The 22,826-nt window shown below is 44.0% G+C and overlaps 1 protein-coding gene across 2 annotated transcripts in view; it reads left to right on the forward strand.

Annotated features, from left to right (window-relative positions):
- The first annotated feature begins 1,047 nt into the window (after positions 1–1,047).
- DELE1 (DAP3 binding cell death enhancer 1) overlaps positions 1,048–22,826 on the forward strand; it is a 113,681-nt gene continuing 91,902 nt past the window's right edge. For both annotated transcript variants that reach the window (XM_073621045.1, XM_073621046.1), the window contains exon 1: positions 1,048–1,151. In XM_073621045.1, coding sequence (XP_073477146.1) covers positions 1,121–1,151 — 31 coding nt within the window. In that variant the 5' untranslated portion in view covers positions 1,048–1,120. The remainder of the gene's footprint in view (positions 1,152–22,826) is intronic.

The raw sequence follows: 22,826 nt of genomic DNA on the forward strand, positions 1-22,826 counted from the left end.
TTGTCAGTAAGGTAACACAGTGCAATGGCGACCCTAGGGGGGGGCCAGAGGGGGCCCTGACCCCCCCAACATTATGCTGTGCCCCACCATGTGCCCTCCAAAAAAAAAAAATTTTTTTTTTTTTTTTACAAAAAATCAATGTCTAAGAGGGAGAGAGTCCCCAGTCAGCTCCTGCGGGTGATTCCTCCCCCCTCCCCTGCTCGCTGACACTGCATAATGCGAGCGTTCACACAACCACGGCCGCCTGATCTGCTCCTTCCCCTGCATCTTCATTGGCAGGGAGAAGAGCGAGTTGCAGGAAGGACTCCACCAGGACTTTCAGTTACTGAAAAAACAGACTGATTTCTCCCCTCCTTAGGACAGGAGAACGAGCCTGTAAATTCCAAGAGATGCCAGACCAGCGCTGTCAATAGCAGGGGCAGGACAGCAAGAGGAGGCTGGGGAACCCCACAGTGGCAGAACACCAGGGCCCGGTGGCAAGACAACCTTTGCAACCCTGATAGTTCTCCCACTGCTTTGGATCCTTATATTTTCTTGGTATGCTGGTGACATATATCTCTTGTTTTCTGCCACCCTGGGGGACCCCAATACAGTAGGAAGCGAGCTCACTGCAGAACATGTGAAAGGGCCCGTTGTGGGGTCGTAGTAAAGGGCCCCAGGATATATATATATATATATATATATATATATATATATACATTTTATAGTTGCCCCCCTACTTTTGTCCCTGTCCCCCCATGTGCCCCCCCTAAATTTGAAAGCTGGAGACGCCACTGACACAGTGCCGTGTTGCAAAAAATTGCCTGGTCATGAAGGGGGTAAATCTTCCGAAGCTGAAGCTGGTTAATCTTATCAGATTAATGCAGCTGACTGCTGAAAATGAAGTAAACGGACCTTCAGCAGTTCTTCTACAATGCAATAACTGAACGTTTTATTAGCACAATACGCATTCAGCTAGTACCAGCCGGCGGCACGTGCTTACAATTATGCAATCGCCTATACTGTACTGACGTTCACTGTGTGGGCGCTCTAGCCCGCCCCCTTTCCGGCTCTATGGTAGGTGTGAAGGGGGCGGCTCGGCACGCATGCGTGAAGTCCCGTGACGGGCTAGTTTGGCGAAATGTGGCGTATTTCGGGGCTCCTGGGGAGAGGTGAGTGACATTGCTGGCCGGGAGGTCATGTCACCGTTTAGGGTTTTATTTAACCTTGTGGTAGAGACATTCTTGTGCAGACTTCTCCTTCTAGTGACAGTACCTTGCTCCCATAGCCTGTATTAGGGGTCTCTATAGGACGTAATATACAACCTCTTACAGGGAATACAGCTAAAGGCTGCCCAGTATAAGGAAAAGTGCCTCCGAGTCCACATGGTTAGCCAGTCACTGGGCAAAAGGAATGTTTTTTGTATAGGAAAACTTTGACACCGACAGCCAGTTGTGTTTTGTTTTTTGTTTTTCTCTTTTAAAATGGGAACAAAGTTTTCCTGCTAAATGTTCCTCTGTGAGGCTGCCATCCACGGGCACATAGTTCAATCCCGGGACATTTTTAGCAACAGGTAGATCAGCCTTTCGCAACTTTTTTAAATGCTGTAAAGATAAGCGCCCCGTCATTTTGTTTCGACACCCAGTAATAATGGACCAATCGGGACGTTCGCTGCCAGAGACGTTTTTGCACATGTTAAATTTTTTTTTTAAAGCAATTTTAGCACTTAAGATTACATAAAACCCCCAAACATATTTTCTGCAGAAAATAACCTAGAGAATAAAATAGCGGTAGCTCTAATTATTTTTGTAACTCAATAGGTTCATGAAACCCAACATTTCAGTAAAAAAAATACACCAAAGTTTATTTTAGGGCACATTACTTGATAACAAAATAAATTGCACTCCAAGGTACAATAATCTACTAGCTCCTAGCACACCAACAAATATGTATTGGTAAATAAACTTGTGAAACGTGCGCTGCACTTGAAAAATAATTAAAGCGGAGTTCCACCCAAAAGTGGAACTTCCGCTCATTTGTCGTCCCCCCCTCCCGTGCCGGGAGGGGGGGGACAGGATCCCTTTCTTTGACAGGGATCCTGTTCCCACTTCCAGGAGCCACAGCCGCAGCTATTGACGTCACCGCTCGGCTCCCTCCTCCTCCTCCCCCCCCCCCCCTGTCACCGGGCCAGTAGGAGAGCGGAGCCTCGCACATGCGCAGTAGGGTTCCCGGCGTGAGGCAACACTGTCAGGTTCTCTTATAATGGCGGCAGCAGCACCCGACAGCCGATGGAGAGATCAGCTGTGGTGCCGACATCGCTGTACTCCAGGACAGGTAAGTGTCCTATTATTAAAAGCCAGCTGCTGCAGTATGTGTATCTGCTGGCTTTTAATTTTTGCAGCAGTGGGCGGACCTCCGCTTTAAATTGTCTTTCATAAATCGCCAAATAATAATAAAAAGTCCAAAATAATTTAAGTTATGTCAGTCTAACATCCAAAGTGAAATGAGCGGTGCTGAGATATAGACTTCTTAAAACTGAGTTCCACTAATTTTTGTGTTTATTAAAAGTCAGCAGCTACAAAAAGTGTAGCTGCTGATTTGTAATAAACGGACACTCACCTGTCCCACGGTCCAGCGATGAAGCCACCCGAAGCCTCGCCTCTCTGCCTTGCCTCTCAGCGGAGTCGGCATTGCCAGTGTGGGCACCCGGCTGTGACAGCTTGTGGCTTCACAGCTGGGTGCGCATGCGTGAGTTGCCCAGCGCCTCTCTATTTGTCGGGTAATCTTCCGGGGCCTGTGACATGTCCCAGAAGATTGCAAGGAGGGAGGGGAAAGGGTACCGGTCAGAACTGACTGTATCTGTCCCACACCCTTTTGGGTGGAGTTCCGCTTTAATTGATAACAAAAGAAATTGTACTCAAAGGTAGAATAAACTAGCTGCTAGCACACCAACAAATATGTACTGGTAAATAAACTTGTGAAACAAGTGCTACACTTAAAACAATAAAACTGTCCTTCATAAATCACCAAATAAAATAATAAAAAGTCCAAAATAATTTAGTTATGCTAAAGTCCAACATCCAAAATGAAACAAGCGGTGTTGAGATCCAGACTTCTTAAAGTAGTAGTCATTAAAACAACAAAAGCCTGCAAGGTAAAGGCATAGTGTGCTAATATGCATGGCATACTATTATATTATGAAAGACTTACATTAGTACGAAGCCCTCCAATGGCAAGCCGTCACTGCTGCAGAGGCTTCCATCTTCACCCAGTCTTCTCTCCGGGTTCGGGGTCTCCCTCTGTCTGATTGGAGGAGCCATGATGATGTCACTCACAGTCTCGGCTGTGGGACACAGCTCTGAAGGAACGGCACAGGTATGCCTTTCCTTCAGAGCACATGCGCCAGTGACGCCACCGGCTGCTGCTCGCTAGACTATCTTTTAAACGGTGCACGTTTAGGAGATATTAATTTTACCTACAGGTAAGCTTTATTATAAGCTTATAAAAACAGTTCGCTGCGCTTAGGGTTGATCAAATTTGAGTAAACATGCAAAACACAAAAAATTAATAAAGTCCCATTAGGTGATGATACAAAGTGCTCGTGCTTAAATTGACATCTCCAGTGCAACGGTGTTCAGACTGGGTGCCCCACATAGATGTGCACTCACCCTGGATGTTGACCAACTATCGCTAGTATGGTCTCTTAGGCATGTGGACAAACCCCTAGGGAGCCTGTTGAAATGACGTCTCATGCATGAATGCACCACATAAGTATGGATGGAAATGACCAAGGAAAACCTTCATTGCGCAATGCCGTAAAACCCGGTTTATTAACCACTTCAGCCCCGGAAGGATTTACCCCCTTCCTGACCAGAGCACTTTTTACAATTTGGCACTGCGTCGCTTTAACTGCTAATTGCGCGGTCATGCAATGCTGTACCCAGACAAAATTTGCGTCCTTTTCTTCCCACAAATAGAGCTGTCTTTTGATGGTATTTGATCAACTCTGCGGTTTTTATTTTTTGTGCTATAAATGGAAAAAGACCGAAAATTTTGAAAAAAAAATGATATTTTCTACTTTTTGTTATAAAACAAATCCAATAAACTCAATTTTAGTCATAAATTTAGGCCAAAATGTATTCGGCCACATGTCTTTGGTAAAAAAAATGTCTAAGCATATATTTATTGGTTTGCGCAAAAGTTATAGCGTCTACAAACTAGGGTACATTTTCTGGAATTTACACAGCTTTTAGTGTATGACTGCCTATGTCATTTCTTGAGGTGCTAAAATGGCAGGGCAGTACAAAACCATCCCTTATGACCCCATTTTGTAAAGTAGACACCCCAAGGAAATTGCTGAGCGGCATGTTGAGCCCATTGAATATTAATTTTTTTGTCCCAAGTGATTGAATAATGACAAAAAAAAAAAAAACAAATTTACAAAAAGTTGTCACTAAATGATATATTACGCACACAGGCCATGGTTATATGTGAAATTGCACCCCAAAATACATTTAGCTGCTTCTCCTGAGTATGGGGACCCCGAAAACCAATCACCGCCTTCAGGATTTCTAAGGGCATAAATTTTTGATTTCACTCTTCACTACCTATCACAGTTTTGAAGGCCATAAAATACCAAGATGGCACAAACCCCCCCCAAATGACCCCATTTTGGAAAGTAGACACCCCAAGCTATTTGCTGAGAGGCATGTTGAGTCCATGGAATATTTTATATTTTGACACAAGTTGCGGGAAAATTACAAACTTTTTTTTTTTGCACAAAGTTGTCACTAAATGATATATTGCTCAAACATGCCATGGGCATATTTGGAATTACACCCCAAAATACATTCTGTTGATTCTCCTGAGTACAGGAATACCACATGTGTGGGACTTTTTGGGAGCCTAGCCGCGTACGGGGCCCCGAAAACCAAGCACCGCCTTCAGGATTTCTAAGGGCGTAAATTTTTGATTCACTCCTCACTACCTATCACAATTTAGAAGGCCATAAAATGCCAAGATAGCACAACCCCACCCCCCACCCTAAATGACCCCTTTTTGGAAAGTGGACACCCCAAGCTATTTGCTGAGAGGCATGGTGAGTATTTTGCAGCTCTCATTTGTTTTTGAAAATTAAGAAAGACAAGAAAAAAAATTTTTTTTTTTCAAAACTTTGTGACAAAAAGTGAGGTCTGCAAAATACTCACTATACCTTTCAGCAAATAGCTTGGGGTGTCTACTTTTCAAAATGGGGTCATTTGGGGGGGGGGTTGTGCCACCTGGGCATTCAGTGGCCTCTGAAACTGTGATAGGCAGTAAAGAGTGAAATAAAAAATTTACGCCCTTAGAAATCCTGAAGGCGGTGCTTGGTTTTCGGGGTCCCATACGCGGCTAGGCTCCCAAAAAGCCTCACACATGTGGTATCCTCGTACTCAGGAGAAGCAACAGAATGTATTTTGGGGTGTAATTTCACATATTCCCATGGCATGTTTGAGCAATATATCATTTAGTGACAACTTTGTGCAAAAAACAATTTGTCTTTTTCCCGCAACTTGTGTCACAATATAAAATATTCCATGGACTCGACATGCCTCTCAGAAAATAGCTTGGGGTGTCTACTTTCCAAAATGGGGTCATTTGGGGGGGGTGTTGAACTGTCCTGGCATTTTATGCACAACATTTAGAAGCTTATCACATCACCCACTCTTCTAACCACTTGAAGACAAAGCCCTTTCTGACACTTTTTGATTGATTTGATGAAAATATTTTTTTTTTTGCAAGAAAATGACTTTGAACCCCCAAACATTATATATTTTTTTAAAGCAAATGCCCTACAGATTAAAATGGTGGGTGTTTCATTTTTTTTTCACACAGTATTTGCGCAGCGATTTTTCAAACGCAATTTTTTGGGAAAAAACACTCTTTTTTTTTTTTTTTTTTTTTTTTTTTTTAATTTGAATGCACTAAAACACACTATATTGCCCAAATGTTTGATGAAATAAAAAAGATGATCTTAGGCCGAGTACATGGATACCAAACATGACATGCTTTGAAATTGCGCACAAACGTGAAGTGGTGACAAACTAAAAACATTTTTAAAAGATTTTAAAAGCCTTTACAGGTTACCACTTTAGATTTACAGAGGATTTACTGCTGAAATTACTGCCCTCGATTTGACCTTCATGGTGATACCTCACATGCATGGTGCAATTGCTGTTTACATTTGACTTCAGACCGACGCTTGCGTTCGCCTTTGCGCGAGAGCAGGGGGGGGGAACAGGGGTGCTTTTTTTTTTTTTTTTTTTTCTTTATTATTTTTTGCTTTTTTATCTTATTTTTAAACTGTTCCTTTCTTTTTTAATCATTTTTATTGTTATCTCAGGGAATGTAAATATCCCCTATGATAGCAATAGGTAGTGACAGGTACTCTTTTTTTTAAAAAATTGGGGTCTATTAGACCCTAGATCTCTCCTCTGACCTCAAAGCATCTGACCACATCAAGATCAGTGTGATAAAATGCTTTCCCAATGGCGCTGTTTACATCCGGCAAAATCTAAGTCATGAACTGCTCGTAGCTTCCGGTTTCTTAGGCCATAGAGATGTTTGGAGCCATTCTGGTCTCTGATCAGCTCTATGGTCAGCTGGCTGAATCACCGGCTGCATTCTCAGGTTCCCTGTTGGGACAGGAGAGCCAGAGAAAAACATGGAAGACGGTGGGGGGCGGGGATTTCCCCCCACTGCTTGTAAAAGCAGTCTAGAGGCTAATTAGCCGCTAGCATTGCTTTTACATGAAAGCCGACCGCTGGCTGAAAAGAATGATACCAAGATGATACCTAAACCTGCAGGCATCATTCTGGTATAACCACTCAAAGTCCAGCAACATACCAGTACGTTACTGGTCCTTGTTGGGCATATATTGTAAACTTAATTTTCATGCAGCCTGTGGGCTGAACGAAAAAAAGATATTGATTGGTGGGTATGCCCACCATTAGAATACCGCCCTTCATCCACCCACTTCTAATGATGGGCATACATGCACCGTATATATATGCTGAAGCATGGGGGCATCCTCCCGCAAAAGGTAGGAGCAAATCGCTCCTCCACCCACTGCTGCCCCCATGCTTCGGCATATATGCTGAAGTATGTAACTGTGGTGGTGAAATCACCTCCGATCGCGCTGGAGTCACGGCTTTATGTATCGTGGGAGCAAACGCAGTTGCTGTCAAGATAAATAAATCCGCTCTGCAGCTGAATGGCGTACCTGCTAAGCAAATGATGGTTAACAATAAAACAAAGTAACATTACAGTATAACAGTAAGACTTACCATACCTGCAAAGTAGAGCTGCACAATTAATCGTTAAAAAATCGTGATCTCGATTCACCTCCCCTGACATCTCTCCTGCTGAGTTTGGAGAGATTATCTGCTCACTCAGCTGTCAAAAGAAAACATCCAGCCAGTCTGCCAAGTTTAGAACTTGAAACATTGTATCTAACTTCCTTCTTAGATCAAAGGGATAAACTTCTCTGTGTAAACAAATAACCTGGGCAATCTGCCAAGCTTTAATGCAGGAAGTTTAACCACTTAAAGTCTAAATCTTTTTCTGACACTTCTTTCTTAAAGCGGGTGTCCACCTATCTATCTTTTTTTTTTTTTTTGATTTCAATAACAAACTTTTCTTCTCAGCATTACATACTCACATATTGTGTGTAATATGTCCGCCTGTGTCAGATTTCGTCGGAAAGAATAACTTATATTATTTACTGCAGGCGGTTTCCATCTTCATTGTGGGCATTTGAAGCCCACAAGCATTTATTTCCTGGATGCGGTGAATGCTGTGCTGCCAGCATTCACCGCTCGTTCCTGCACATGCTCAGTGGCATCCTATGAAGCCTGAGACTAGCTCCCAGGAGACTGTGCGGAGTCTGGGAGAGGCTAGAAACACGCCTACTCCCACGGGAGAACCAGGAAGTGCAAAGAAGAATAGAAAAATAAAAGGTAATTACGGCGATTTAAATTTTTTTAAACGGCATGTCAGCATCTAGGCAAGGAAGAGAATACATACAGATATTGTTAAAAATTTGGGTGGAACCCCGCTTTAAGTTAAATTTAATATTTTTTGCTAAAAAAATTACTTGGAACCCCCAAACATTAGAGAATATATATATATATATATATATATATATATATATATATATATATATATATATATATATATAATTTTTTTTTTTTTTTTTTTTTTTTTTTTTGCAGAAGCCCTAGGGAATAAAATGGCAATTGCTGCAATATTTTATGTCACACTGTATTTGCCCAGCAGTCTTTCAGATGCAATTTTTTGGGAAAAAATACACTTCAATAAATAAAAAAAAAAAAACGAAACAGTAAAGTTAGCACAATTTTTTTTGTTTTAATGTGAAAGATGATGTTACGCCGCGAGAATCGTGAGAGAATCGTGATCTATCCTCTAAGCAAAAAAATCGTGATTCTCATTTTAGCCAGAATCGTGCAGCTCTACTGCAAAGCAAATACAAAAAAACATAGTAAAAAATAAAACATTTAACGCAACCTGTGCCTAAAATATATATATATATGCCGAAGCATGGGGGCATCCTCCCGCAAAAGGTAGGAGCAAATCGCTCCTCCACCCACTGCTGCCCCCACGCTTCGGCATATATGCTGAACTTTGTAACTGTGGTGGTGAAATCACCTCCGACAGTGCTGGAGTCACGGCTTTGTATATCATGAGAGCAAACGCTGTTGCTGTCAAGATAGATAAATCCACTCTGCAGCTGAATGGCGTACCTGAAAACAAAAAAATCGTTAACAATAAAACACAGTAAACAGTAAAGTATAAAAAAATTGCATACCTATAAAGCAAACATGATAAAAACATAATAACAATAAAACATTGCAGAATAGAATACAGTAAAAAAGAGCAGAACAATAGAGAGAGAACAATAAAACGACAACTATTTTTGTTTTTTTTATTTTATATATATATTTTAATTTTTTTTTTGTTTTTTTACACTTTTTTTTGTAACTAGTACTAGGTTTGGGTCTCTCAAAATGCGATGGCAAAGAGGGAGACCCTGTGAAAGTGTGTCCTAGTCTGTGCAGTGCTGTACCCTACGCTAATACTCAACTAGTGTATGGTAGCGTTCAAAACATTCACCAATGCAAAGACCAGGACAGGAGGGACAATAATACCGGGTGTCACGCCTATATCCGAGCTTGCTGCAGACACGACATCTTTTTTGGGGGGCTTGTTGGGTAGGGGTACTCGGGAGGACATAAAGAAAATGCCTCTCATGCAGCCGGCTTACTGCATTTGGTTGGGAAAGGTGAGGTGGAGCACCGTCTGGAAACAGAAGGGCTCTGACGATCTCTTCCTGGAATTTAAGGAAGGATCCAGTCCGTCCTGAAGCTCTGTATAGCACATAAGCATTCAGCAAAGCCAATTGAAATAAATAAACACACACTTTTTTGTACCAGCGTCTGGCCTTACGGGCAACTAGGTACGGTGCCAACAACTGGTCGTTGAGGTCCACCCCTCCCATGTTAAAGTTATATTCATGGACACAGAGGGGTTTCTCCACAACACCAGTCGCCGTAGTAATTTGGACCGTCGTGTCTGCATGAAGGGAGGTAAGAACGAAAACATTCTTATTATCCCTCCACTTCATAGCGAGCAAATTATTACACTGCAAGAAGGCTCTCTCCCCCAGCCTAAGACGGGAATCTACAAGCCACTGGGGAAAGCCCCGGCGATTAGGTTGCACGGTGCCACATGCTCCAATCTGATGATCAAAAAGGTGACTAAAAAGTGGCACGCTCGTGTAGTAATTGTCCACGTACAAGTGGTACCCCTTTCCGAATAAGGGGACACCAAGTCCCACACAATCTTGCCAGCGCTTCCTATGTAGTCAGGGCAGTTTGTCGGCTCTACATGACTATCTTTGCCCTAGTAAACCATAAAACTGCATATATAGCCTGTGGCCCTGTCACAGAGCTTATACATCTTGACCCCATATCTGGCACGCTTGCTGGTAAGGTACTGTTTGAATGACAAGCGGCCAGAAAACTTAATCAGGGACTCATCAACGCAGACAACTTGATGGGGAGTAAACAAGTCTTCAAAACGTTTGTTGAAGTGGTTTATGAGGGGCCGAATTTTGTAGAGCCGATCATATTCAGGGTCTCCACAAGGACGACAGAGTTCATTGTCATTGAAGTGCATGAACCGCAAAATCTGCTCGTATCGTGCCCTGGTCATGGAGGCAGAGAACACGGGCATATGGTGAATTGGGTCAGTGGACCAATATGACCGCAACTCACTCTTTTTGGTTATGCCCATAAGGAGGGAAAGGCCCAGAAAGTTCTTAAATTCGGAAACCGTAATTGGTTTCCAATCTCTGGAAAGGGAGGACTGGGGAATAGTGGTGATGTGTTGACCAGCGTACAAATTGCTTTGGTCCACAATAGATCTATAGAGATCTTCGGTGAAAAACAGCGAATAAAAATCCAGTGATGTAAAATCAACTGTTTCCACCTGAATACCGGGTTGGCCAGTCAATGGGGGGAGTACGGGTGCTGCAGAAGTGGTGGGTTCCCAATTCGGATTGGCGAATGCAGCAGGAAGAGCACTATGGGCACGACGGGCCTGTGCTCGTCTTCTTGGTGGCAGCGGGACACTACTTGTGCTTGCCACCTCGCCAGCTTGCACTGCACTTATGGGACTCGCCAAGTCACCAAGTGTTACTGCAGTGCTGGATGTACGACCAGGGTGTACTAGGCCGCTGGTGCTTGCCAGTTCACCAGAAGGAATAGCAGCGCTCGTACTTCTCTGCTCCATACGAGGGACCTGCGGTTCTTGCACATCAAGGACAGAAGAAGTTCGGGGTCTGGTACGCCTGACCTTGGCAGGGACCACAACTCTGTCGTCAGAGCTATCTGTCATGGAGTCGCTGTCCTCTACAGGATCGTATTCTGAGCCTGAATCTGACAGATGAGTGACTGCTTCTTCACTATCTGTCATGCTCAGAAACGTGTAGGCCTCTTCACTAGTGTACCTTCAATTTGCCATTTTGGGCTCTAAATTTAGTGGTACACTAGTGAGACTCATGGGTAAAAAAGCTCCTGACTGTTAGCGGCTGTATCAAAACTCTACCAAGAAAAACTGTTAGCGATCGCAGGGATCAGACCTGACTCTGCAAACGCTGCAGTTATGTGTGTTTAGTGTTTTGTAAGTGACAGTGATTGATCGATGCTGCACTTGGGTGGGCTGGGCTGGGCCGGGCGGAGGGGCAAAACGCAGGTGCTAGCAGGTATCTGGGCTGATCCCGCTAACACTGCGTTTTTGGGAACCCTAAACTGCTGGGGACGCTAGTATAGATCTGATCGGATCAGATATTGATCCGTTCAGATACTATACCACTAAGGGAGGTGTATGGTGCATGCGTGGGTGTTAGCGGTACTGGCGCTAACCTGACGCTGCCTGGGGCGACGCAGACCTTATCTGACCCTAAAACTTAACTTATATCACCGCCGGGCGATCAGGGGGTTAAACCTTTATAAGGTAATAAACGGCGGGTGCCCTGAAACTATAATAAACTAACTAACCAGCGTCACCCGTAACAGTTTTACGGTGATCACTGGTGAAAGGGTTAACTGGGGGGCAGTCGGGGGGTTAAAACCTTTATTAGGTAGTATATGGGGGTCCCTGTCGCTATAAAACGCTTATGGAGAACCTATATACTTACCTCCCTAACTAGCGTCACCTGTGTCACTAATACAGCGATCAGAAAAACGATTGCTTAGTGACACTGGCAACGGGAGGTGATCAAGGGGTTAAAACTTTATTGGGGGGGGTTAGGGGGGTACCCTAGACCTAAAGGGGGCTAACACTAACTGCCCTACCACTTATAACTGTCACAAACTGATACCAATGGAAAAAAATAACTGCTATTGGTGTCACTGTGACAGGGGGTACAGGGGGGTGAAAAGTGTGCCTAGTGTGTTCTACTGAAAGTGTAGTGTTTGTGCACTTACTTGATGTCTTCTCTCCTCGGCGCCGGAACGAAAAGACCGATTTGAGGAGAGATGACATCACATCCTCTGCCGCTGTTTACATTACAGCAGCAGAGGAAGATTTTCATTAGTTGGGAGCGATCGCGAGGGGGTGGCCAGGAATGAGTGGCCTCAGCCTGGATCGCTCCTCTAACGAAGCCGACCGCCTAGGGCACCGGGGGAGGCAGATCACGTACCAGGTATGTGATTTTGCCTGCCCGTGCCATTCTGCCGCAGTATATCTGCGTTAGACGGTCGGCAAGTGGTTAAATACACAAATTAAAATAATTCACGCGTCATCGTGTTACTTCCGCCCATACGAAACTACCTGGACGCCGCAAACGGTGGCTTTTCTTATCAAGGCTGATTACCCTTAATAATCACCTGCTACACACGCCGGGTGCCAGGAGCATAAGGCACGTTTACATGTGAGTGAATTACTGTATTTATCGGCGTATAACATGCACCCCAAGTTTAGGAGAGAATTTTAAAGAAAAAACTTTTAGGAGGGAAGTTTAAGGAAAAAAACTTACTTTAAAATGCCCATCAGTGCAGCCTTATCGTGTCCATCTGCAGCCTTGTTATTGTCATTGCAGCCTTTTCAGTGTCAGTGCAGCCTTGCCCCAGTGTCCATTGCAGCCTTGTCAGTGCAGCTTTGCCCCAGTGCAGCCTTGTCAGTGCAGCCTTGCCCCAGTGGTCAGTGCAGCCTTGCCCCCAGTGTCCATGCTTGGACACTGGGGGCATCGCCGCCGACATACACATAGCATGTAGTTTTAAATATGGTGCCACGGAGTTCGGAGGGACTTGGCGGAGCTGAACGAACGCCGCCGAGATACACATAGTCGAGTGTACTCGGCTCTTTACGGCGCCGCTCACAGTCCCGCCCAGTCCCGCCCTATGATGGACATAACACAGGTCCAATGGCGGGACTGGGCGTGACTGTGAGCGGCGCCGGAAAGAGCCGAGAACACTCGACTATGTGTATCTCGGCTCCGCCCAGTCACTGTGATTTCGGCGGCGCTCGTTCAGCTCCGCTGAGTCCCTCCGAACTCCACGACGCCATATTTAAAACTACACGCTATGTGAATGTCGGCGGCGATCGCGTATAGCACGCACCCACGATTTTCCCCTGATTTTAAGGGGAAAAAAGTGCGTGTTATACGCTGATAAATACGGTATTTTAATTTGTGTATTTAATAAACCCGGTTTTACGGCATTGCGCAATGAAGGTTTTCCTTTGTCATTTCCATCCATACTTATGAGGTGTATCTTTGCATGAGACGCCAATTCAACAGGCTCCCATAGGGGTATTCCCACATGCTTAAGAGACCATACTAGCGATAGTAGGTCAACATCCAGGGTGAGTGTACATCTATGTGGGGCACCCAGTCTGAACACCATTGCACAGGAGATGTCAATTTAAGCACGAGCACTTTGTTTCATCACCTAATGGGACTTTATACATTTTTTGTGTGTTCTGCATGTTTACTCAAATTTGATCAACCCTAAGTGCAGCAAACTGTTTTTATATTCTCACTTTTCTTCTTTGCCATTTGCTTATTAGCGAGTTTTTTACTGCAGCTGGAGTTTGATGATCAGTTCTTTTATCCAAAGTCGCTAAGGTTTATATTTTTCTGTTTATTATAAGCTTACCTATAGGTAAAATTGTAAAAAAAGAATTTACTACTACTTTAAGTCGCAATCAAGTGCAGAACTTCCCACTTAGAGATACCTCACCACGGATATCCTCCACCGCATGCTCGGTGAAACACACTTGCCAGAATGTTTTGACCCTCTGGTTAACCGCTTGCCAACCACGCGCAGAATGGCTCCCCTGCGTGAATCGCCGTAGCTGTATGGCGGCCGCTTTAAGGGGTATAGGGGGCGCGTGCCCAGCGGCCTCACTGAGGAGCCTCAATGTCTGCCGGGCACCCGCGATCACTCTTGACAGAGCCAGAATGTGGTTGTGTAAACACACACATCCATGTTCTGTCAGGGGAGAGGAGACAGATGGTGTGTTCCTAGTATATAGGAAAAACGATCGGTCTCCTCCCCCAGGCAGTCCCATCGCCTCAGTTAGAACACATTTAACACCTTAATCGCCCCCTAGTGTTAATCCCTAACCTCTTCCCTGTCAGTGACATTTATACAGTAATCAGTGGCTATTTTTAGCTCTGATTGCTGTATAAATGTCACTGGTCCCAAAAAAGTGTCTGATCTGTCCGCCGCAATGTCGCAGTCCCAATAAAAATCGCAGATCGCCGCCATTACTAGTAAAAAATAAATAATAAAAATGCCATAAATCTATCCCCTATTTTGTAGATGTTCTAACTTTTGCGCAAACCAGTCAATATACAGTTATTGCAATTTTTATTTTATTTTTTTTTTTTACCAAAAATATGTAGAAGAATCTATATTGGCCTAAACTGAGGAAGATTTTTTTTTTTTTTTTTTTTTTTTAATGGGTATATTCACTATAGCAAAAAGTTAAAAATATTGTGTGTTTTTTGTTTTTTTTTGTTTTTGTTTTTTCAAAATTGTCGCTTTTTTATTTAACCGCTTGCTTACTAGGCACTTAAACCCCCCTCCTATCCAGACCAATTTTCAGCTTTCAGCACTGACGCACTTTGAATGACAATTGCGTGGTCATACAACACTGTACCCATATGAAATTTTTATCATTTTTTTCACCACAAATAGAGCTTTCTTTTGGTGGTATTTGATCAGCTCTGCAGTTTTTACTTTTTGTTTAAAAAATGTAAAATTAATTTTTTTTTTAAATTTAATTTTTTTATATTTTGTTATAAAAAATTTAAAACAGGTAATTTTTCTCCTTCATTGATGTACGCTGATGCGGCGCTGATGGGCACTGATGGGTGGCAGTGATGGGCACTGATCAGTTACACTGATAGGCAGCACTGATAGGTGGCACTTGTGGGCATTGTTAGGTGGCACTGTGGGCACTGTTAGGTGGCACTGTTAGGTGGCACTGATGAGGCAGATGTGCCTCTTCCACTTCGGGACGGATGTCCCTCACATCTGAGCCGGTGATCGATCTTTTGTTTTTTTTTGTTTTTTTCAAATATAAATTTTATTTCAAAAAAGGAAAGTAAACAAACAAAAATAGAATAGAATTGTATTCGATCTTTTGTTTACATCATGTGATCAGCTGTCATTGGCTAACAGCTGATCACATGGTAAGGGGTCGGGACCAGCCCCTTACTTGGATCGGTGATCACCCGAGTCTCAGTGACTCGGTGATCACAGCGCGCCCTGCAGGGCACGTGCACAGGGGAGGCCGTCATATGACGGCCTCCCGGGAATTCAGGTCCGCGCTGTGGCTGTCATTCGGCCATAGCCTGTATGTCAAGTGGTTAAAGTACAAAAAAAAATACCACCCAAAGAAAGCTCTATTTGTGGGGAAAAAAAGACATACGTTTTGTTTGGGTACAGCATTGTATGATCGTGCAATTATCAGTTAAAGTGACACAGTGCTGGATCGCAAAAACTGGCCTGGTCTGGAAGGGGGTAAATCCTTCCAGGGTGAAGTGGTTAAATAGAAGCTCCAGTCTCCATCCAGCGATGTCCTCACCCAAGCCGATTCTTGAATGAGCTTCGGGTCTAGGCGTTGGCATCTTAACTACTGTGCATGTGCGATTTGCACTGTGTTTTCTGAATGGTCTCGCAGTCTTCTGGGACCTATGATGTGTTCCATAAGGCTGCAGGGGAAGGAGGGGGGCCAAACAGCTGCTCAGATCGCTCCGCCCCCCCCCCCCCCAAAAAAAAGACGTGCCCCCCCCCCCCCCCAAAAAAAAAGGTGCCCGATGTGGGGGGATGCAAACAAGCCGCACTTTTGGGTGAAGTTCCCCTTTAGGAGAAGTCAATTTGCGCTTATGTACAGGGGATCTTCCGTTGCACAGTATAACATTCCTCATGTGTAGGTCTGTAATAAGTATCCTCCAAAGCTCCAAAATATTCCGTCACAAGGAAAGTTTTATCTGTCTCAAAAAATGATAAAAAAAAATCTTATTTGGGTACAGTGTTGCATGCCGGAGTAATTGTCATTCAAGGTGGGACAGCACTAAAAGCTGAAAATTGTCCTGGACTAGATGGGGGTGAAAGTGTCCAGACTTGAGGAGGTTAAACATGATGTATAATAGCACATCCTTCATAGTAATATATAAGAAATACAGTGCAAATAGTAGTTCATGGAGATACATTTGTGAATAATAGTTGCATAATTAAAATGGAATTCCAGTCCAATTCTAACTAAGCCTAAATCTACTCCCACCCATTTTTGAAGACCCTTTTATTTTATTTATCCTGTAAAAGAAAAGCTGTCCATACCTACCTATTCTGAAGCCGTTCCAGTTTGGTCACATGATCATGTCCCAGCTCTGGCTTCAGTGTAGAGAAGGGGCAGCTGACATCGGATGCCTCCTAGAAATCAATGGGTGATGTCATCGCCCAGGCGCTGCAGCCATTGTTGTTGCCTCTTCTCTACATTGAAGCCGGCGCTGGGACCCAATCATGTGACTGGACCAGAGCAGCTTCAAAAAAAGGTAAGCATAGGCATCTTTTCTTTTACTGGGTAGATAAAATAGTCTTATAATGGGGGTGGGAGTAGTTTTAGGCTTAGTTAGAATTTTACTGGAACTACACTTTAACCGCTTGCCACGCGCGTAATGTCATATGACGTTGCGGACTTTGAGCGATGATATCTAAATGATGCCTCCAACTACAGGCATCATTCAGATATCGTCTTTTAGAGCCGGCGATTCCTTGCACCATAAGAACGATCATAGCGGCTGTTCAGCCGCTTGATTGTTCTTACAGGTGTCGAGAGAGAACATCCCTCCGCCCTCCGGTGCTTCTCCCGGCTTGCCCCCTGACATCGGCAAACCGGAGAAGGAACTGACCGGCCCCGGATGCTGACCATAGAGATTTCCGGCGGGCCAGATGGTCCCCAGAGTCTCTATGATCGTTTGGAGGCCGGGCGCGATGTTTTGATGTCACACCCGGCCTCTGCGTTTGAAAAAATGCCGCCGCCTCGGCTGGAAGGCTGAGATCTTTTTTTTTATTTATTTTTTTTTTTATTTCAGGCTTCTTAGCCTAGAGGTGAGATGTGGGGACTTATTGACTCCAAATCTCACTGTAAAGAGCACCTGTCAAGCACTATTCCTATTACAAGGGATGTTTACATTCTTTGTAATAGGAATAAAAGTGATCCAAAAAAAAAACAACTTTTTTTAAAGCTCCCCGCATGCTTGCTCGCAGAAGCGAACGCATACAAAAGTCGCGCCCACATATGTAGACGGCATTCAAACCACACACGCGAGGTATCACAGCGAACGTTAGAGCGAGAGCAATAATTCTAGCATTAGACCTCCTCTGTAACTCAAAAAATGTAACCTGTAAAAAAAAGTAAAGTTTCACCTATGGGGATATTTAAGTACCGAAGTTTGGCGCCATTCCACGAGTGTGTGCAATTTTGAAGCATGACATGTTGGGTATCTATTTACTTGGCTTATCATCTTTCATAGTATACAAAAAATTGGGCTTAGGTTTTCTTCCCTGGTGTGACAATGTTTTTCTAGGTCAGTGTTTTTTTTTTTTTTTTTTCATATTTTGTCTTGGTCTTAATCCCCTGAAAAGCAAATAGGGACTGTTACTAGGAAGAAATATGCTGTGTACGGTGCTAAATTAGGAAGCAGTTGGCCTAAACCGCTCTATCAATCTTGTGTTCAAATGTACTGAAGGATGAGTTGTATGCTGTATATAGTACCTTATTTTTGTCTGTTAAAGAGTACTTGTCTTCCACAAGCCCGATTCCAAAAAAGTTGAGATGCTGTATAAAATCTACATAAAAACAGAATGCAGAATGAACCCATTTTTTACAATAGAAAATAGTGAGCATCAAATGTTTAACCACTTCAGCCCCGGAAGATTTTACCCCCTTCCTGACCAGAGTACCTTTTACAATTTGGCACTGCGTTGCTTCAACTGACAATTGCGCGGTCATGCAATGTTGTACCCAAATGAAATTTGCGTCCTTTTTTCCCACAAATAGAGCTTTCATTTGGTGGTATTTGATCACCTCTGCGGTTTTTATTTTTGGCGATCTAAACAAAAAAAAAAAACGAAAATTTTGAAAAAAAAATATTTTCTACTTTTTGTTATAAAAAAAATAAAATTAAACTAAATTTTAGTCGTACATTTAGGCAAATGTATGACTAAAATTTTGGAAAGTAGACACCCCAAGGAATTTGCTGAGAAGCTTGTTGAGCACATTGAATATTTTGTTTTTTTGTCATAAGTGATTGAAAAATTAAAAAAAAAAAAAAATTACACAAAGTTGTCACTAAATGATATATTGCTGAAACATGCCATGGGTATATGTAAAATTACACCCCAAAATACATTCTGCTGCTCCTCCTGAGTACGGGGATATCACATGTGTGGGACTTTTAGGCAGCCTAGCCGAGTACAGGACCCCGAAAACCAATCACTGCCTTCAGGAATTCTAAGGCTCGATTCACACAGGGGCAACACGACTTCAGCGCGACTTTGCACGGCGACTTCAACGCGACTTCAGCGCGACTTTAGCAAATTACAACGCGACTTGAAGTCGCCTCCATGACAGGCGACTTCGGCTGTGGCCAATCACAGAACAATCAGCTCTCTGGGAGGGAGGGGTTTGCCTGGGCAAACGAAAGTTTTTGCCTGCAAAGTCGCTTGACTTAAGAGAGAGATCCGACTTGGAGGCGACTTCCATTGATTTCTATGGTACAGGTCGCCTACCAAGTCGGATCCAAGTAGTACAGGGAGTACGCTCTGAAGTCGGAGCGACTTCAGTAGTGTCTATTAAGACGCTCCCATTCACTCCCATTGAATCTCTTTCTGGGGCGACTTGGGGCGACTTGAGGGCGTACAAGTCGGATCCCAAGTCGTCGCAGTGTGAACCGAGCCTAAGGGTGTAAATGTTTGATTTCACTCCTCACTACCTATCACAGTTTTGGAGGCCATGAAATGCCCATATAGCACAACCCCCCCCCCCAAATTACCCCATTTTGGAAAGTGGACACCCCAAGCTATTTACTGAGAGGCATGTTGAGTATTTTGCAGATCTCGCTTTTTGTCACAAAGTTTTGAAAAAAGAAAAAAATACATTTTCCTTTTTCTTCATTTTCAAAAACAAATGAGAGCTGCAAATTACTCACCATGCCTCTTAAAAAATACCTTGGGGTGTCTACTTTCCAAAATGAGGTCATTTGGGGGGGGGGGGTTAATTTTGTCTGAAACTTGTGGCAAAATATAAAATATTCAATTTACTCAACATGCCTCTCAGCAAATAGCTTGGAGTGTCGACTTTTCAAAATGGGGTCATTTGGGGGGGGAGTTGTGCTGACTCGATTTCCAGAGAATGGGCCGATCCGGAGAGGAAGCCATTTTTCTCTAATAACCTTGAAGTGGTTGTAAAGGCTGTTTTTTTTTTTTTACCTTAAAGCATTCTCTGCGTTAAGGTAAAAAACCTTTCATGTTTTACCCTCCCCTGCCCCCACCATATACTTACCTAAGCCCATTCTTGATCCATGCTGTGCCTAAGAGCAGCAGAACTGCTATCTCTCTCTCTTTTCACTGGCTCAGAGACAGCAACGGCAGCCATTGGCTCCTGCTGATGTCAATCACACCCTGTGAGGAGAGACTGGATGGTGGGGCTGTAACTATAGACACAGGCAGCATTGCTCGAGTTTGAGTCCGCAGGTGTGCAACAATATGAAGTGGCTTTCTATGGTGGCACAGCAAGAAGAGGAGGAGTCAGGATCGCTGATGGGGGACTTGAGAAGAGGAGGATCGAGGCTGCTCTGTACAAAAACCATTGCACAGGGCAGGTAAGTGTAAACCTGTTTGGTATTTTTTTTTTTAAATAGCCTTTACAATCACTTTAAGTGCTGATCACCCACATTTAGTGGTTCCATTAATTCTTACTGGTACCCCCATGCATCTAGCAATGTGCATGAACAAACTACTGTTGGTTTTGGTGTGGTACAATTTTTCAAAATGGTCAGGCGCTACTTTAGTGCATGTTTTTATTTATTTATTTTTTTGTTCTGCTGCCCTAAACCCAACACTTGGAATCGGGCAAAAAGTCACACATGTGCCATCGCACCTGCATAGGAGTGAATTGAACCTTTTGCCTGCAGACCTGGTCAGGAGACTTGGTATCCAAACTTTTAGGCAGGATTTATTGTTTAGTCCAGAGCTTGAGGCTATGCTAGAAAAAGACCTGTCTGGTAAATACCTTATTAACACAGCTTTAATATACCTGCAAGCGTTGACAGACCAAGAAGTATTGGATGAGCTACAAAGGCAAGGTTGGTATTCTCTTTAACCCCCTTGATCAGCCCTGCAAATTCCAATGACATTCTGTGCCTTGTGGGAGGGAGAATCAAAGATTTCTTCTCACAATGGCAGAAAGTGACTTCCAGTTGTTTTTATTCTTGTGCTTCTGGAACGCGGATACAGGCTAGAGTTCCACAGCCAGCCTACATCAAGATTCCTGATCACAAATCTAAAGGATGCAAGGAAATCCACTGCCGCTCCTGCTGGGATATCTGCTGGACCAGAGAGCCCTGATAATGGTTCCTCCTCAAAAACAACTCAAATTTATTTATCTATAACCTTTTTTGTAAAGAAGCCCTCATTAACTTTGTAAGAAAGTGCAGGCATAGTATGAGTTAAGTCCAACGAGGTGCATGTCTCCTCCTGGACTTATCTCTATTATGTAGATCTGACAGGTTTATTGCACTACACTCCAGCTGTGAGAGAAGAGAAGCACACAGAGCAGCTATGCCCACCATTCCTCTGCTGCCTATTTACAGGAGCCTTTACATTTTGAGAATGAGTTCACAGAATACAACAGCTTCTGTGATTGGGCAGGTATCGACTCTACGATCGAAGGAGCTGAGACCAGAGTGTTTAGCTTAACTCATTTTATGCCTGTACTTTTTACAAAGCTGCTGAATTCCTGGAGTTAGATTTTAGGCCTCATGCACACTGGACGTTATATTAACTTTATAAAAATGCCAGTAGCTTAACTGAGTTTTTCAACATTTTTGCAATAGCGTTTTTTTAACGTTGCCGTTTTTTTTTTTTTTTTCCCCTCAATGGATCAAAAACATTAAACACTGGTGAGCAGCATTTTTGAGCGTTTATCTGCGTTTTTAGGCGGTTTTTGACGTTGACGCCGAGCAGAGCCGAAAGTCGCCGATCGGCGCAGTTCGGAAATGCACAGAAAGGCCCGAGGACAGTTTGGCTGACCTTGGCAAACCTCGGAAAGGCTTGTGAACGGAGTCTTTCCGAGGTTTACCGAGGTCCGCCGAAGTGCCCCTCGGGCCTTTTCGGCCGTTTCCGAGGCTCTCCGGCGCCCCCCCTCTCTGGCCGTATGCGGTATTGCATCCCATTGAAGTCAATGCGGAACAAGTTATTTTCGTTTCCATTGACTTCAATGGGAAAACTCGCTTTGATATGCGAATACATTGGATTACGAGCATTCTCCTGGAACAGATTATGCTCGTAATCCGAGGTTCCACTGTATTTGATCCCTTATCAATCATCAAGATTTCTGGCTCCCAGGTATCTTCTATACAGGTAACAAGCTGAGATTAGGAGCACTCTCTTAAAGGGAGTTCTCCTAATCTCAGCTTGTTACCTGTATAAAAGACACCTGTCCACAGAATAGGGGTGCTGAAATTAATTGTTGCATCGATGCATCGCGATTCGGGTATCCCCGATGCGGCATGGATGCATAAGGACTGGAAAATCAATTGCGGGTGACGTCATGACGACTAGCCTCGCCCCACCCGGGAAAGCGCTCGGAGCGTATTTTTAAAATTACTTTATTTTTAATAAATGCCCTGTTACAATGAATGAAGTGCACCGCTGTATGTGCTTTTTAAAAAAATATGTCACTTCATACCGAATTTCACAGTAGTACGATACATCCCGCTCATGTGACTTACACCCCCCCCCCCCCCCCCCCCCGCCTCTCTCCGCTCTCCTCTCACGTCTCCTGAGTCCTGACGTCAGCGGGGAATTCTTAGCCCCACCCGCTGACTATAGCTATCATATCAGAAGAGAGGCGGGTGGCGCTGAGAATTCCCCGCTGACGTCAGGACTCAGGAGATGTGAGAGGTAAGCGGGGATGTATTGTACTACTGTGATATTCGGTATGAAGTATTTTTTAAAAAAGCACATACAGTACAGCGGTGCACTTCATTCATTGTAACACGGCATTTATTAAAAGAAAGTAATTTTAAAAATAGTAAGTAGAGTACAAATGTGTACTCTACTTACACCTCTCGCTCCGTGCTGACAGGTCCCTGGCTATCCTGTGCACATTCCACTGTTAACTCCTAGTATGCTGGAAGATGCAAGCAGGAATGCCAAGGAACTGTCAGCACCAGTGGTGGCCTTGCATTGTGGGGGGGTTAGTGAAGTGATGGCTGCGTTTGACAGGCACAAGTGGCTGGGCTTGACGGGCAGTTGGGCACAAATAGCTGCGTTTGGGCACAAGTGGCTGCGTTTTGACAGGCAGTTGGGCACAGGTGGCTGCGTTTGAGGGGCACAGGTGGCTGCGTTTGACGGGCACAAGTGACTGTCCACGGCACTGGCAATACTACTGTGGGAATCCGGCTGTGACAGCTTGCAGCTTCACAGCTGGTGCGCATGTCTCACTGCGCTTTCCTGCATAGCTGGGCAATCTTTTGGGAACTGTGATGT

This window comes from Aquarana catesbeiana, linkage group LG03 (assembly GCF_042186555.1).
Source record: "Aquarana catesbeiana isolate 2022-GZ linkage group LG03, ASM4218655v1, whole genome shotgun sequence".
In the NCBI taxonomy this organism is placed as follows: Eukaryota; Metazoa; Chordata; class Amphibia; order Anura; family Ranidae; genus Aquarana; species Aquarana catesbeiana.